The sequence below is a fragment of the Pipistrellus kuhlii genome, unplaced genomic scaffold, assembly GCF_014108245.1.
Source record: "Pipistrellus kuhlii isolate mPipKuh1 unplaced genomic scaffold, mPipKuh1.p scaffold_m20_p_30, whole genome shotgun sequence".
NCBI classification, from domain to species: Eukaryota; Metazoa; Chordata; class Mammalia; order Chiroptera; family Vespertilionidae; genus Pipistrellus; species Pipistrellus kuhlii.
The window spans coordinates 7,047,705-7,065,067 of NW_023425530.1; the positions used below are offsets into that span (position 1 = coordinate 7,047,705).

The 17,363-nt window shown below is 57.8% G+C and overlaps 1 protein-coding gene across 1 annotated transcript; it reads right to left on the minus strand.

The window, feature by feature from the left end:
- Positions 1–1,149: 1,149 nt before the first annotated feature.
- Positions 1,150–6,316, minus strand: NANOS3 (nanos C2HC-type zinc finger 3). Its single transcript, XM_036460005.2, has 2 exons — positions 3,505–6,316; positions 1,150–1,476 (listed from the first exon to the last, which is right to left on the minus strand). Exons 1-2 carry the CDS (start codon positions 3,959–3,961, stop codon positions 1,409–1,411), a joined length of 525 nt encoding a protein of 174 aa, XP_036315898.1. The 5' UTR covers positions 3,962–6,316; the 3' UTR covers positions 1,150–1,408.
- Positions 6,317–17,363: the final 11,047 nt, after the last annotated feature.

Below are 17,363 nucleotides of genomic sequence, written 5' to 3' on the forward strand. Positions count from 1 at the left end.
CCATTCAGGAGGGGAGCAGGTCAGATCGGGGTCCCCTTCCACCTCTCCTTCCTTGATCTTGCCAGGACACACCGGTTTGTCCAGTGTGTCCAAGCCCCAAGAGCTCTGTCCTTGGCAGCATGCAGCTGCTGGCAGAGCCTGGGATGTCGTGTCCCCAACTCAATTTGAAGACCCTTTGGGCTGCCCTCTGTGATTTTTTTGTCCTCCATTCTCCCCCTCTAAGCCTAGGCAGCAGGCTGTCTTTAAGGGCAGGCTCCCACCCCAGACTCTCCTTCTGGGTGGCCCCAGTCCCAGTTCAAGGGCAGAGTGGACCTGCAAAGTCCAAATCCTGCCTCCACCCACCCCTGGGAGAAAGACCGTGTGGTTTGGGGATGGAGGCCAGCATCTTGACTTAGGGGAAGTGGATGGACAATTGCCACTTGCCAGGGAAACAGCCTCTGGTGAGGGAGGAAACCGGGCTAGCTGTTCCTCTGAGCACCCCCTTCAGGAGAACTGGATCACAATCCATGGATGGGGAGGGCTCTGTATCTCCTACTCTTGCCCAAACAGATCCAGTTGCCTCTACAGAACCCCAGTACCCTGGGCAAGGCCTCAACTGGCTGACACCCCCCCCCCCCAAGGCACAGTCAACATGGTCCCATTCTTGCCCCCACCCAGAGGGCTTGGTACTCCATGGCCCCAAGTCACTGGGGCATTGTGGTGTGATGTAAACATTCACTGAAGGCTTCCTGGGGAAGACAGTGGGGGTGAGGGAGGCTTGTCTAATTATCTTTCCATTTCTCCCCTCATATCAGGCCCTCACACCCAGTGCATGAGATTCTACCACCTATTTGGCATGTCAATATGTGAGGGGTGGCTGAAAGGGAATTGGAAAACGTCAGAAAAAGTGCCAAATATGCCAGCAGCAGAAGTCATGCCCAGAAGTGCCAGGAAAGGAGCCACCTCTCAAAGCCCCAGAGCCACCCTATGGTGCCCACTCCCATCTCTCTGCTCTCCCTGAGCCTCAGGGTGAACTGAAATCCAAATAGCAGTCAGGAAAGTGGGGATCACGGGAACATGTGCAGGCTGTCGGAGCCAGGAGAGAACCCAGTCCCTCCAAAGCTGTTCCCACTACCCTGCCCCAAGACCAGCCTCATCTGACCACTGATCCATTCATAGCATTTATTGAGAGCTGACTGGGCGCCTGGTGTTGGGGAGGGAGGGCAGGCAGGTTGTTCCAGGCCACCTCCTTCCTCACAGGGCTCTTCCAGTCATGTTTCCAGTCGCTGCTCCCTCATACAAGCCCCAGGCTGGGGGAGGGGGTCAAGGCAGGGTCCTTGCCTGATGCATCTTCCCTGAAATCCAGGCTTCAAGGAGTCCCCAGGCTAGGGGGAGGCAGCATCCCGGACGTCCTCCCCGAACCTGCCTTCTAGACAGAATTGGAGGGGCAGCAGGAAGAGGGCGAAGGTCCAGACGACTTCCTGGCACCTTTGGAACCTGAGTTCAAAAGCGGAAGGGGGAGGAGAAAAACAATAATAGGCGATGATTCATGTGGCCAAAGTATCAGTTCAACCTACAGGGCTGTAAGACTCTGGCGCCACCCAGAGGCTATTTGTGGAACAGCTCCCAAATTACGTTTTTCTGGACCAAGTCAAACCCAAGTGAGACCCAGAAACGGACACAATGCAAAAACCCCAATTCCGTCCTGTGGTGCTGCCCCCTCGTGGCCGTAGGGCCTGGGGACCCCGTATTTGTGATACCTAGAGTGTTACCAGGGAGGCAGGCGTACCCTGCTCCCTCAGAATTAGGGGGAAAAGAGGATTCTGAGGTCATCATCTCATGTGTCCCCTCAGCTTCCTGCGCCTCCAAATTGAACCTCACAGGGATACTGTCTTCTCCTGGAGGCAAGCTCACTCTTTTAAAGTGTTCACTTCCCAGCTGTACGGACAGGGGGATCCTCCTTCCAGCTCACCTGCTCAGGAGCTCAGTCTGATGGGAGGCAGTACCCAAGTAGCGACACTGCCCCATCAGAACCCCTTCCTATGCCCTGGCCAGTGTGGCTTGGTTGGTTGGAGGGTCCTCACATACCTCAAAGGGTGGTGGGTTCCATTCCCGGTCAGGACACATACCCAGGTTGTGGGTTTGACCCCCCCAGTAGGGGTGTTTGCAGGAGGCAAGCAGTCCATGTTTCTCTCTAGTGTTGATGTTTCTTTTTGTCTCTCTCTCTACCTTCCTCTCCCTAAAATCAATCATTTAAAAAAACAAAAAACAACTCCTTCCTCTGTTGACTGACTACCCCCAGAAAGTTGCTGAAATGGATTTGTCCTTTAAAACCCCACAGGAGCTGAGGTCTTTTGCATCTATTCTGATAACTGCTGTCTTTTAAGCCCAAGCCACTCAAAGCCTGCATGGTCTGTTGCCTGGCGGCGTGGCCACCTCGTGGGGAGCTGGCTGGAAATGCAGCTGCTCAGGCCTCACCCAAACAAACTTGTGAAGTGTTTCCCACATCTGATGAGCAAGATCAGAGTGGTGGGCCATGCAGGTGAGGAGACTGGGCTTGGGCCTCAGGGAGACTCCAGTGCAGCTCACGCCTAACCTCCAGCCCCAGAAGCTCTAAGGGGGGCTGCTCCCACTCAGCAGACTCCCCTCCAGCCTGAGATTTCCCTGGGCACTGGGCCATTCCCTCTTGCCTGCCTTGGACACCTCTGCCCGCAGAACCAACTGCTTTCACCACTCTCAAATCCATCCCTGGGTCCATTTGCTTAGCCACACTCTAAACACGCATACCTGGTCTTGCCACTTCTGTGGGTCCCTGCTGCCCAAGTCCAAGCTCTTTACTGTGGCCCACAAGGCCCTATAGGCCCTTTGGCTTGTCCCCAAATCTCCGACACCTCCCCCTCCACCACACAATCACACACGCTTCATCCTGAAGTTCCTGGACAAGCCCCAAAGCCTGGGCCACACTCGAATTAGGCTTCCTGAAGTCAATTCCTCCAGAAGCCCTCCTGAATCCTCTTATCTGGACCAAGTACTTTCTCTAGACTCCCCGATTCAGCACCTATCACCCTGTGTTTTAACTGCTGCTCGCCCATCTATCTTGTCCACCACTAGCCCAGCCCAGCACCTGGCATAGAACAGGCACACAAACTATTAGCAAATGAGTAAGAAATAAGGACGCTAGGGTTCAGAGAGTCTGAGCAACTCCTCTCCTCAGAGCCACGCAATGTCAAGCCCTCGCTGTACCTGTCCCCAGGTCCCACTGCTTGCTCATCCCCATGGCTTCCATGCCAGGTCGCCTGTGCCTAGGAAAGGATGGCTTTTCCCCCCAAGGGCCCAGAGAGGGAGAGTCCCTTTCCCAAGGCTGCAGAGCAAAGTTAAGCCCCTGCTGACCCACCCCGGGCAACACTTCTAGAACACTGTCCTAAGGCTTCTACCCAGATTCTCTACCCCAACCCTTTGAGGTGGGTCCTGGGGTTAACCCACTTAACAAAGGCATGCCCCCTTCACAGTGGATCCCCCAGCCACCTGCACCGGCTCCTCCTCCTCTACGGTGACTGGAGTCCTGTGTCCTCGCCTTGTCGGAGCGGGCCAACTTCTTGCCTGCAGAGTTGCGGGTGGTGTAGCTGTAGACAGAGGTGTAGCCTTGGCCGGTGAGTGGGCAGAAGCGGCGGGTGTGGGCTCGATCTCTAGTGGCGCCGCACTGGGGGCACACGTAGTCTCGGAGGATGGGGCACAGCACCCGGCCCGCCTCGTCCTTGAGCACGTGGGACTGGTAGATGGCCCGGGACTCGCCGTTGTGTTTGCAGAAAGAGCACAGGCGTTCCGGAGCTGGTGAGGCTTCCGGGCTGGCCCCCTGATCCCCTGGTCCTGGCACTGGTTCTGGCTGGGGTTCCAGCCTGGTCTCAGGCTCTTCCTCCCCACGCAGAGCCCCCACCAGACGTGCCAAACCCAGGTAATCTGTCCACAGGTCGAAGGTCCCCATGGCTGGGCAGTATGTGCCAGGCGTTTGGGGCAGAAAGAGGAGAAACCCTGCCTGCCCCAAGCTCGTCCTTCTCTGCTTCCTCCCTGCCCCTCCCTTCCCCTCTCTGGAGCCTAGGAGTCTGGGCTGTCAGTTCTCTCCTTATACCTCCAAGGGGTTGTGAAGGGGGAGGAACAGCCTGTGGGAGACTTCCTATTGTCACAGGGGGGCTAGCTCCCAGTAAATGCACCTGCCAAGGAGGTGTGCGTTCTCTGGGGGGGCGGGAGGGGCAGGATACAGGACACAGTCTGCAATTTAGAGCCATATACCCCACCCAGAGGCTGTTTGGAGGGCTACCCCCAACCCCTCCTTTGAGGAGGCCCACCACCCTGCCCCACAGGATTTGGGGTGGGAGGGTGGATAGTGTTGGAAGCCCTGCCTCAAGATAAGCATTGATGTAACCTGTAACTTAGTAATTGCTTTCTTCCTTCCCCTGGTTTCGGGGAAGGGCCAGGTGCCCTTGGGCCTTTGGGGAAGGAGTGGGAATAGGGGGACACCTGAAGATTCTCCAAATGCCCCTGGAAGGGGGATGGTATCAGGTTCTGGGCCCCAGCTCTGGTCTGCCTTAGGGTGTTTCCACACCTATTGTCCCCCACTTAATGGATGAGCAAGCTGAGGTATGAAGCCACCTGCCCCTAGGGCTATTCACAAAGACTAACACAAATTCTGCCTTTCCCCTTCTACTTATTGGGGCCCTCAAGGCTAGGTGCTGGCCAGGCAGCCTGTTCTGTCCCTGGGGTGGTGAGGGGGTGAAGTGGGGAGGTTGGGAAGAGCAGAGGCCAAGGTGGGCTAATGGGAGGACCCCCGGCACTCACGGAGTTTTGATCTTCCCTCCCTCACATGAGACCTCAGCCAGCCTCAGGAGGAGGGAGTGTGCCCAGGAGCACAGACATGCAGTGGGAGGGATCAGCCAGCACCAAGTGCTAGGTGGGCGATGGAGGGTGTGGGCAAGGAGGGTGAGAGAACTGAGCCCAGGACCTGGACTCAGAGAAGAGGGCCCCATTCACTTATTCTCTTAAGCTCGCCATCCCCTTCCAGAAGGGTTTTTAGCTCTCCAGCCCTCCAGGATTTCTCCCCCAAATCCAGCTTGTGTCCATTAGGACCCCAGACACCAGCCCTCCCAAGTGGTGAGAGGCTGTGGGGTCAGGGCAAGGTACAGGCTGAGCCATTTGGGGGAACCCATGGTGGGTCTTGTCCCCCCCAGCCCACTTCCCCTCAGGCTGCGTGTGGCCCAGCCACAGTGACATTCATCCCTCGGTGGGTCTGGCCTCCGTCCTCACAACCCACCGACAACAATGAATGTTGATTGTGACTTTCTCCGTGGCCTAAAGGAGGGGACGTGGCCAGGCAGGACCCGCCCCCCAGATCTGGAAGGTGGGGGTCACGATGGCTGGATGGCACTTCCAGGCCTCGGGGTCCACTCAACGGTCGATGGTTTGCCTGAGCTGCCCAAACTCACCGACAGGTTGAATGTTCCCCCAAGCCCTTGGCAACTTCTTGGTGGTGGTGGTGGTGGTGGTGGTGTGTCCAGAGTAAGAGGGTGAGGTGCAAGGAACCAGAGAGGTGGCAGAGGGATGGACCTATTGACTCACTAAGTAAGCAAACAGTCCCATGACCTGGAAAAGCATGACATCAATATAGCTAGTTGTAACAGTAGGTGTTTATGTAGTTTTGCTACATGGATGTAGCAATACTGGGTGCTGGGCTCCCTGCTTCATGCATGTACTCAAATCATCCTCAAAAGGGCCCTGGGAAGGTGCAGATGTGGCCCATTTGTCAGTGGGGAAGACTGAGGCCGAGGGCACTACTCCTCGTGGCCCCAAGGTGTGTCTGGCTGCCTTGCATGGGGGGGTGGGGAGCGAAGGAGGAGCATCATTCAACAGAGAGATAAACAAGTCATTTTAATACAATGTATACCTTCCTCCAGCCTCACTGTGCTTCTGGGCACAATTGTTTAGGAATCACAACAACCCCTGGGGGCCCTCAGCCTTCCCTTTGCAAATGCAGGGCCCACAGTGGGGTGGCTGCCAGGTCCACTTGTCCACTGGACGGGGGAGAAGCCAGAGGATGTCGGGGATGCCTGGTGCCCTTCTGCAGGGTCTCCAGGCATCTGAACTCAGGCCCCTCGTGATGTAATCGTGCAAGGTCGCTCGCCCTCCAACCTCAAAGGACACTGTGGGCAAACAGCTACTTGGACTCCAACTGCAGCAAGATGCTGCCCCCTCCTCATTTCCTCCCGGTAAAAGGGCTTCCAGTCCTTCCCTCCAGGGGCCTCGCACAGTTGGGTGCCCATCCCCTGGGCGAAAAGGGAGGATGCACACAGTCTCTAGGGAGCTGGCCCCAGGTGGCGGCCAGCCCCCTCCGGTTTCACTCAGGGGAATGTGGAGCCCCAAAGGAAGCCTTTGGCACGACCCTCAGGAGGATCAGGGACCCCGAGTGTGCTGAGTTTGAATAAACCCTAAAATGTCCCTGAAGTAGTTGACCTGAGCCAGCACAGCCCCTCAAACCCCTCTCTGGAGGCCCCACCCAGATCCATCCCCAGGAAACCCGCCCCTCTAAAGCCACCAGCCCTGGCCCCTCCGCAAGACCCGCCTCCTTACAGCCACACACACTGCCAGTCCCTAGGCCCCTCCTTCTAAGCCCGCCCATATCCATTCCCATGGAGCCCCCCAACAAACTCAACCCGTAAAGCCTGCCCCTAAGCAGGTCCTCAGAAAGAGTCCAGCTCCCCTAGACTCCTCCCAGGCCTGGCCTCTGAGCCTAACCCTGTGGCACCCCACATTTTTGTCAGCCCCAGGAGGGGCCAAGGTCACAGAGGCCCGCCCCCCATAGGACCCTCCTCTAGACACTCCTGGACCGTGACCCTAGGAATCCCCAAGGCCGCTCCCTTGGAGCCCAACCCCTTAAGTTCCGCCCTGACAGGACCTGCCCCCAAACTGGAGCCCCTCAGAGCCCGACCCCCCGCAAAATTCGCCCAGGAAATTTCCCCAACTTTTCCCTAAGCCGGGCGTCTCGTCCCAGGCCGGGGTCCAGTCTAGTTCGCACCCCTGTGGGGAGCGCCCAGTGGCCCATCCGCCCAGCCATCAGGGCCCCATTCAGGGGTGGGTGGGCCGCGGCCCGGACTCCTCCCCTTTTCTCCTGCCTTGGGGGTGGTGGTCCTAACCACAGAATGCCTAGAACCCGGGGATGGGGGGTGGAGGGGGACTGGAGGATTTGTTGGAAATGCAGAGATATAATAATAATAATAATAATAATAAATCTTTACATACATCACCCTATTATTAGGATACTCATTTTATCGATGAAGACGGTGATGGATTCTCTGAGAGTTTGGTAACAACTTTTGAGGTTCCTTGGCGACCATAAAGCTAGAAGGCGAGGTCAACAGACTGGAGGCACTCTGACCACACTGAGGGTCCCCCTGAGACAGACACCCTGTGCCTTCTCTCCCCTAGCTTCCCTGAGGGCACTGGTCCTTTATTTTTTAAGTAAAATTGTTGGATTTTTAATTGATTTGAGAGCAAGAGAAACATCCATTTATTGTTCCACTTATGCATTCACTGGTTGCTTCTGGTGTGTGCCCTGGTGGGGGATGGAACCCACGACCTTGGCTTATCAGAAGGACGCTCTAAGGGCACTGACCTTGACCTACAAAGGAGGTCCCCGCACGGGGTTTCCCCCTAATCGGCCAGGATGGGCCGGTCCCGGCAGTCCGGAAGGCGGGGCTGGATCGGTGGGCGTGGCTCCGGGCCGAGGGGCGGGGCTGAGGAGCTCGGCCGCGCCCCGTCCTGTGGGGAGGAGTCAGCTGGGGCCTTCCCGGGCCGGTCTCCCTTTGTCTGCGGTGGTCGGCGGAGCTTCCCGCCCTCGCCCTCCGTGCTTGTCTGGGTCGGCCCGTCTGGGTCTGCCTGCGCCCCTGGCGGCCTGTGTTTGACTGGGTCTCCCGCTCTGTTTGACTGGTGCTCCTATTCCTGGCTGTCTGGGTCCGCCTGTGTCTGTCTGGCCCTTTACACTTGATCTGTGTGTAGGCCTGCTCCCCCCCCCCCCCAACTTCAGCGTCTCACTGTCTGGACTTGGACCTTGGGGGAATGGGGGGCGACTGTTCCTCTGCCAAGTGCCCTGAGACCTGGAGGGCCCACTGCGCTTCCATCTGTGAAGCCCAGCAGGGTGGAGGGGACTGTCTCCTCCCGCTCCCCACCATAGGCCCTGGTGCCAGGCAGGGGTGCCCTTCCCGGCCCTTTGGACCATCACCCTCTTCCTCCTGGGACCCCAGCCCTGCCACACCTGGAGGGGGGTTGGGAATGAGTGGGTGAGGGGAGCCTTGCAGAAGCCACACTGGGCCCAAGGCCCGCCCCCACCCCCACTCTGAGCTCCAGGCAGGCAGGGCAGCTGGTGCAGGTCTGGGGGTCATGGTCTGAGTGAGGGTGATGGATGGAGGCAGCTCTGCCGTCAAGCTGAAGAAGAAGGAGTGTCTGTGTGTGTGTGTGTTCCTGCACGCGTGTCCCGGTGTGTGTATGTCCTTGTGTGTGTGCACGGACCTGTGGGGAGCATGGGGGAGGAGGTAGTCAGGGCCTGGCAGACAAAGAGCCCCTCCTGAGGGTACGGTGACAGCACACATGGGGGTTCCCAAGTGGGTTCCGGCTGATGACCCAGACTGACTAGACGGTGCAGGGGGCTCCTCTTTTCCTTCCTAGCTGCATGGTCTCTCGGGTTCCCCCTCTGCCATCGCCAAGCCAGCCCCTGGCTTCCTCTGGCTGCTCAGGCCTTTCCATGCGGGGCCCTCGGACAAAGGGCTCATCTGTCTTGCCCAGGCCTAGGGGTGGGCAGAGGGCCAGGAGCCCAGCCTTCTTCCCAAGCCCACCAGGGCTGGGGTAGGCAAGAAGCGTCTTCTCCAGGGTTGGGGCCTGGGGCCAGTGGATGGGACATTTGGTGCTCCCGTGACTCAGGCTGCAGGGCAGCCCTGTGTCTTAGGTCAGGCGAGTTCCACCGGAAAACACAGGCAGCAGCTGCCTGGGGGCCTGTTACCGGGGAGCTGCCCTGCTTTTGGGGTCCTCACTATTCAGGGGGGCAGTTCTGGGCAGCTATGGGTGTCTGTAAATCCAGGTAGGTGTGCATGATAATGAGCAGCCGTCTCTTGTGCCAGTGATGTGCACATCAGTGTGTGTGTTGGTGCTGCTGTGGGCTTGTGTGTGAGGGGGTGTCAGTGTAACTGGGAGTGCATGTCAGGCTAGTTGTGGGTGATTGCAGGTAGATAGGTGAGCCAGTGTGTGGGGTGTCTGGCATATGCCAGAGTCACTGAGGGTGACTGTAGTTTGGGTGTCATCCAATTGTTGGGTCCCTACCTCCCTTACTAAAATGTCAGCAGGGATTTTGGCCAAAACCAATTTGGCTCAGTGGATAGAGCGTCAGTCTGCGGACTGAGGGGTCCCAGGTTCGATTCTGGTCAGGGCATGTACCTTGGATGCGGGCACATCCCCAGTGGGGGGTGTGCAGGAGACAGCTGGTCAATGTTTCTCTCTCATCGATGTTTCTAGCTCTCTATCCCTCTCCCTTCCTCTCTGTAAAAAACCAATAAAATACATTTTTTTTTTTAAAGAGGCAGGGGTTTTTATCTCTCCTATGCCCAGCACTAAAAGGCTGCCTGGTACGTAACAGATGCTCAATAAACAAGCATTGGGTGTACGGCCATCCAGGGGACTGTGTTTCTGAGTGTCCCTGTCATTGTCCCAGTGGCTCTGTGTGTCATTATGTTATTTCCTCTGTGTGTATTATTGCAGGTGTCCAGGTGTATAATCCAGTGTAGGGGTGTAGGTATTATTGGAAGGTCCATATCTGTTTGTGGGTGGCAGTGTCATCATGGGTGTCTAGGAGGATCGTTTTACCATGCACAGCCATGTGTCAGCATGTGTGGCTGTGCTATACGTGTGTCTGTCTGGATTAATATAACCTGATATCAGCATCTGTACAAGCCTGGTGCCGTGTGTGTGTGTGTGTGTGTGTGTGTGTGTGTGAGGTTGCCTGGATGACGGGGTGGCTGTGGGTGTGTGCTTGCTCGGGCAGGCACATGCATGTCCATGTCTATGTGTCTACCTGTACTTTTGTCAGGGTGTTTAACATACCTGTGGTTGATGCTGTGTGTCTGTGTGTCCTGGTGACAGTGGTGGGTGTCCATCCATGTGTCTGTGTGTGTGGTAGAGAACTGTATGTTCCGTGCAAGGCCGTGTCTGTGCCATGGCCACCGTCAGTGTTTTCACAGGGCGTCCCCATCACTGTGGGTGACGTGTGCGCCCAGGTGGCAGTGTTATTGTGGGTGATGTGCATGTGCATGTGCTTATCAGCGTTCCTGCGGCTGATTTGAGTACTGAGGATGCTGTATGTCCGTGTGCAGTGTGTGAATTTGGGATTCTTCATCAGCGATTTGGGAATGTAACTGTGGTCCTGTAAGTGCATCTATGAGCTGTCCAGGGCAGTGGGGCATCGGTGGGGAAGGAGATGGAGGGCTGAAGAGCAGTGGGGAGTGCGGGGTACCTCACAGCTCCCATCAGTCCATGAGAGATGATCTCCCTTCCTCCACCCCCAGCGTGCCTTCTAGGGCAGTTAGTTCCCTGTGAAAGGGTCCCTGTCGCTTTAAAAGGACTCCCCAGCAGTGGGATTCGGGGCCATTTTTCCTTTTTTAGGGCCAGTTGTGGAGAGCGAGTTCCCATTAGTAAACCTTGGCCCCGGTAAATGCCCTGCAGCCACCTCCGGTAATGACAGACCGGTGGCGGGGAGCACGAGGAGGTGGCCGCGGCCAGACCGGAGCAGGGCCCCCGCGGGGATCGGTTTCCGCAGGCCCCGCGCAGGCCCGCGCGCCCGTGAACTTGGCCCGGGCGCCCGCCGGGACGGAGCCTCCACCGGCCCCGCGTGTGCGAGCTCCCCACGCGCTCGGCCTCCCCAAGAACAAAGCTCGCCCCCGCCCCGTCCCCGGGCCTCCGGGCGGTCAGGTGTCAGCGGGCCGAGGTCCCTGTGCCCCTCACCACGCGTCCCCGCCCCTCGGGGGCATCTCGGCCGGCCCTCCCCCCACCCCGGGCGACCCCGGCTCGGGGGCTTGCAGGCCTCTCCGCTTGGGGGGTTCAGGCCTCTCTGAGCCCCTGCTCGGGGAAAGCGAGGAGAGACGCCGCCGGGGCCTCCCCGCCCCCCTTCTCCAGCAGCCGCAACAATGGAGGGCCGGGCCGCAGAGGCCGGGACCCCCGCCCCGGGCCCGCAGCAGGTGCGCCAGGGGGCCGCGGCCCGGTCCCACCTCCGCCCCGCCCCGCCGCGCCCCGAGCCCGCAGGCAGCCCCGGCCCCCGGTGCCCGAGCTCACCTCGCTCCGGGCCGCCGCCGCGTGTCCCCTCTTGTTTCCAGACCCGCCCGGAAAAGCCCCCCCGGCCGGGACTCCGGCACGGGAACTGCATGCCGGCGGCTCCGGGCTGCGCGGGCGGGGGGGCTTCCCAGGCCGCGGGCAGGGGGAGGCGTCCGCGGGCTCCGGCGCTGTCTCGAACCCGCGGCCACCTCCTCCCGCCGGCCGGCCCGCCCGCCCGCCAGTCTGTCTGTCTCGGTGACGTGCCCGCGCCCCGCCGCCGCGCCCCCGCCCTCTCCGCACCGGCGGGTGGTGGGTCCACAGCCTGGCCGTGTGCGCTCCGAGGCTTCCCGCCGGGCGCGCCAGGACTCCGCGGGGATGCCCGCGGGGCGCCGGGACGCGGCTCCGGGGCCCGCGCAGGGGGCACGGGGGCGCGGACGGGCACAGGCAGAGGCCCGGGAGCACATGGGCCTCTGAAGCGAATGGGGAGCACGCGCGCACAAAGGCACGCAGACCTCACACACAGGGAGGGCGGGCGAGGGGCTGGGAGGCGCGCACTCACACGGGAGGGCGTGGCGGGACGTGCAGGGGCACCGAGGCACCGATTACACGGGAATGTCCATAAAACCGAGCTACACACCGAAGGGCAGACATAGACATGCAAGATGCAGACACCGCATCTCAGGGGCAGAAGGAAGGACCTCAGGACGGAAGTACACAGAGAGGGGTCCAGGGGCACATGCAGAAAACACTGACACACACACATACACAGACTCACAGGAATGCTCACAGACACTTGGATGCCCACACAGCACACACAAGACACATAGACACAGAGGGGTTATACACGGAACCCACATACCTCCCCACCCACCAGTGGGAACACCTGGACATACAATACCTCAATACACATAGACACAACATATGGATATATTAGTACCCCAATACATAGAACAGGGGCGCACCCATCGAGACATGCCAGACACAGTCTCAGGGGCACACACAGACACACAGAGTTCACAGACACACAAATATTCACACAGTCACTCATGTACAAGGAGAGAAGCACCCAGAATTCAAAGAACCAAGACCCACACCCACAAAACCCCAGGTCCACAGGGGTCTTAGCTAACACACACAAAAGCACACTTGGGGACATGTTCCTGGGACCATCTAGTGTAGGCACACTCTGGCCAGGGGCGCAGGCCACACAAAGGAGGCACACTGGAAAGTTGTCCGTGGGTTGGGGTTCTCCTGATCAATCAGAGACGCTTATCCTGAGCCCCCGTATCCACATGCACAAGGTGCCCAGACACACACAGCAGGGCTCCTCCACGGGCAGACATTCCGTTCAGGAAACCACACACAGCTTCTCCCACATACTTCCCAACACACACACATACACACGCAGGCCCTGCCTACACCACATGCTGCTGGAGGGAGGTCACCTCAGGGCAGACCGTGGTGCCAGGCAGGGCCTCCCTTTGGCTAGGGCTGACTTGAGGGATTTCTCATTCTGTTCATCTCCTTCCCCCACAGCTGAGAGGGGGTCAAAGAAGCTTTTGACCCGACCTGACCCCACCCCCCAAACCGAGGCTTGAACCTTTGTGGGGGGATGGTCATGCTCCACCTGGCTCTGTCTCCTCCATTCTACCCGCCCCCCCAGCCACAGTCCTGCCTCAGTTTCTCCTGGATGAGCCCCCTTTCCCTATACCCTGCTCCCTTCCTTCAGGTCTCAGCCCAGAAAGCCAGCTGGCCTAGGAGAATGATGGGTCCAGGACTCCAGACTGGCATCCAGCCCTACTTTGTACCTAACACCCCCTCAAAAAAAAAAAAAATATATATATATCCGAAACCGGTTTGGCTCAGTGGATAGAGCTTCCGCCTGCAGACTGAAGGGTCCTAAGTTCAATTCCGGTCAAGGGCATGTGCCTTGGTTTCGGGCACATCCCCAGTGGGGACATGCAGGAGGCAGCTGATGTTTCTTTCTCATCGATGTTTCTAGCTCTCTATCCCTCTCCCTCTCTGTAAAAAATCAATAAAATATTCTATTTATTATTTACTCCCATCCTCTTCTGCAAGGATGGGAGTAGATAGTAATTGAGCCTCATTGGGTGGGGTCAGGTTTATTGTTCCTCCTGTGCCTTCTTTCAAATGGAAAAGGGAACGGGGGTTGCTCTGGAATATGCTACATTCATTCATTCCCAGTCATCTCGGACTCTTGCCCAACGAAGTGGACCAGTGAGGCCCAGAGGGACTGTCCTTGCCCAAGGTGGCACAGCCTGGAAGCTGGGATTCTGTGCCAGCCGTTCCCCATCTTCGCTCTTGGATGAGCCTGAAAAAACACACACAAAAAAACCCTCTGGCCGGCTCTTCTGCGCACTTTTACGGCCACCAGCAGGGGGCAGCAAACGCCAGCGTCCTCCCCGCTGTGGGGGAGGACAGCCTCTCTGCTCCCTCTTCTTCCCGCGACCCCCGCCACAACACAGAAGCTGAGGACGCAGCCTGGACCCCCGGGCTGGACTATCCGCTGCCCAGACGCTCCGGCCCCAGAAGGAAGGAGCTCTTCTTGAGTAGAATCCCCTAGAACGAATGTCCCCACCGATGCCTCGCTCGCACGTGGCGCCTCGCCCCGTCTCGCTCAGCTCCTTGCTGCTGCAGCACCTTGGCTGGGTGGGCGGCCTCCGCATTCCTGAACTGGGTCAGCCTAGGAGAGAGGATTTCTGGAGCCTCGCCCCGTGGTCAGCCCTCCAAACCCGAGTCCTCGGACTCTCCCCTCTGAGCCTCGCACGGGATGGGAGGGCTTCCCCCGCTGCCCCAGCAGCCTGGTCCCTTTGGGCGTGGGAACTGCTCGCCCCGGCCTCCGGTTCCTGGGGCCCCTGCCAGTGCTGACTCATAGGGGACCCACCGCTGTGACTCAGCAGCGGCTCTTCCTGAGCCTCTCCCCTAGAGCGTTCCAGCCCTGTCCCCTCCGGTCCCCTCTGGGGTCTCCCGAGGGACCCAGAAGGCGGCCCTGCAGAGATGTGAACCAAAGGCCCTTCTCGGTTCTGTCATCCCAGAGCCGAAGCCCCCGAGCCTGTGGCCATGGGTGGAGGTGCTGGGTCATGGGGCCGTGTGTGTCCGGATGTGTTTGTAGTTTGCACACTCAGAGAAACTTCCAGAAGGAGGCAAGGCCCAGGCTGTGCGGGCCGCCTTCCCCCGCAGCCCACTGGCGTCTGGGCCAGGACACTTCAGGGCAATGAGAGGCTCTGGGCGGAAAGCTCATTCCTTCAACCACAAACCAACTTCTCCAGCCATCTTCCCGTCTCCGGAAACGGCAGCTCCAGCCTTCCAGCTGCTGGGGCCAAAACCTTTTTTCTTTTTCTCTTTCTTTCTTTTTTTTTTTTTTTTTTTTTTAACGTTTTATTTATTTATTTTTTATAGAAAGAGGAAGGTAGAGAAAGATAGAAACATCCATCAGCTTCCTCCTGCACCGCCCCCCCTCCGCCCCCACCCTACCTCCACCCTCCTGGGGATCAAGACCACAACTAACCCAGGCATGTGCCCTGACCTGGAATCAAACCCGAACCTCTTGGTGCATGAGGCATGAGACGACCCGATGCTCAACCACTGAGCCACACCTGCCAGGCTCAAAACCTTTCCTAACAAATGCAATCCATTAACAGATTCCCTCATTCTCTCCCCTAAGGAATCTAAAATGTCACCCTCGCCCTAACCGGTTTGGCTCAGTGGATAGAGCGTTTGCCTGCGGACTGAGAGGTCCCAGGTTTGATTCCGGTCAAGGGCATGTACCTGGGCTGTGGGCACTTCCCCAGTAGGAGGTGTGCAGGAGGCAGCTGATTGATGTTTTTCTCTCATCGATGTTTCTCACTCTCTATCTCTCTTCCTCTATGTAAAAAATCAATAAAATATATATTTTTTAAAAAATAATAAAATGTCACCCTCTTTGGGCCACTACCCTGCTCCACGCCCCCACCAGCTCTTTCCCGGATCACCTCCGTGCTCCTCAGGCCTCTGCCTCACCAGCCTGTCCCCGCACAGCGAATGCGCGGGCCCCTCTGAGCACCCTCGCCAGAATACGTCCTTCCTCTGCTCAGGACCTTCCATGGCCCCAATGTCTCTCACTCAGAAGCTCAAGTCCTCCCCACAACCCTGCACACTCAACCCCATCCGCTCCCTGCCCTCACCTCCTCCTCTCCCCCCTCACTCTGTTCCGACCACATGGACTTGCTCGTTGTTCCTCACACACACCAGGCATTCACGGTCTAACCCCAGCGCGTTGGCACTGGCTGTCTCTGCCAGGGACTCTCTCCCCTCAGATGCCCACACCGCTGCCTCCCTCACTTCCTTCAGGCCTCTGCTCAGCTATCTCTTCCTCAGTGAGACCCGCCCCCCATGTGAAGCTGTACCTTCTTGCTTTATTTTTTTCCCATTGCCCTATTGCCTTTGACCACTTTATATATTTGATTGCATATCTTGTTTCTTGTCTTGTCTCCTGTACTCACATGTCAGCTCCTCCAGAGCAGGAAGCTTTTTTATTTTATTTTAATATATTTTTATTGCTTCAGAGAGCAAGGGAGACAGGGAGAGAGAGCGAGAAACATCAATGATGAGAGTCATTGATCGGCTGCCTCCTGCAAACCCCCCACCAGGGACCTCGCCCGCAACCCAGGCATGTGCCCTTGACCGGAATCGAACCTGGGACCCTTCAGTCCACAGGCCCAGCGCTCTGTCCACCGAGCCAAACTGGCCAGAGCAAGAGCAGGAAGCTTTGTCCTGATCACTATTATTCACCGAGAGCAGAGCGTCGGACAATATTTGTCGCATCGACATATTGTAACGACCATGCTCCTGGCATGCTGGGGAACAAAATAGGTGTGGCACCTGCCAGTCAGAGGAGGGGACAGTCACATAGCTTGTTGAGTGCACTGAAGAGCTGTCAGTGCTGAGAGCCAGAAGCATGAGAATATACAGGGGAAGCATGGGGACCAGTCTGGAGGATGGGGTGTAACCAGAGAAGGCTTCTGGAGGAGGCGAGGGTCCTGGCAGCCACGGAGGGAAGTGAGGAGCCCAGTGTGGCTGTCCAGAAGAGAAGGGAATGAACAGCTTCAGAAAGTAGGGCTTGCAGGTCTCAGAGACGGACCACATGTAGGGGCTGAGGGACTAAGGAGGGAGGTGGGGATCTCCTGGAGCAGAGCAAGCTGACTTGGAGGCAGCTGTGGGACACCGGGGAGTAGATGTTTGGAGAGGGGGTCATCAGAATGTGATGGCCAAAGCTGCACCCCCCGAGAATAGCATTTGATTAAAAAAGATCGAGGAGCCGAAACCGGTTTGGCTCAGTGGTAGAGCGTGGGTCTGCGGACTGAAAGGTCTCGGGTTCGATTCTGGTCAGGGGCATGTACGTTGGTTGCGGGCACATCCCCGGTGGGGGTATGCAGGAGGCGGCTGGTCGGTGTTTCTCTCTCATCGACGTTTCTAGCTCTCTATCGCTCTCCCTTCCTCTCCGTAAAAGATCAATAAAAAATATTTTTTAAAAAAATCAAGGAGGGGAGGGACATTAGGGGAAACATAGTGTCCCAAGGCCAAGGAGGAAGTGGGCAAAGGCGACAGATACTGCATGAAGGCTGAAGACAGCGATGACTGAGAAAGGTGGTCTGACTGAAAGCTTGGTGTCGGTGGTGGGATCACCCGGCCACTTGAGTGGATGGGGAAGAAGGGAGCAGAGGCAGCGAGCCCAGCGCAGCCCTCTCCAAAAGAAGTTTATCACGAACCAGAAATGCCAGCCGCCAGGTGTGTCATTCGCAAATGTTTTAGGGAGGGTGGGGGTAAGCGGGAGAGATCAACCAAAGGACTTGTATGCATGCATATAAGCATAACCAATGGGCACAGACCCGGGTGTGTGTGTGTGGGAGGGGGGCATGAGCAGGAGAGTGGGGAGGGCAATGGGGGAATAAGGACACATATGTAATACCTTAATAAAGAAAAAAAAACATAAAAAAAAGTAAAAAGAGCCCTAGCCTGTGTGGCTCAGTGGTTGAGTGTCATCCCAT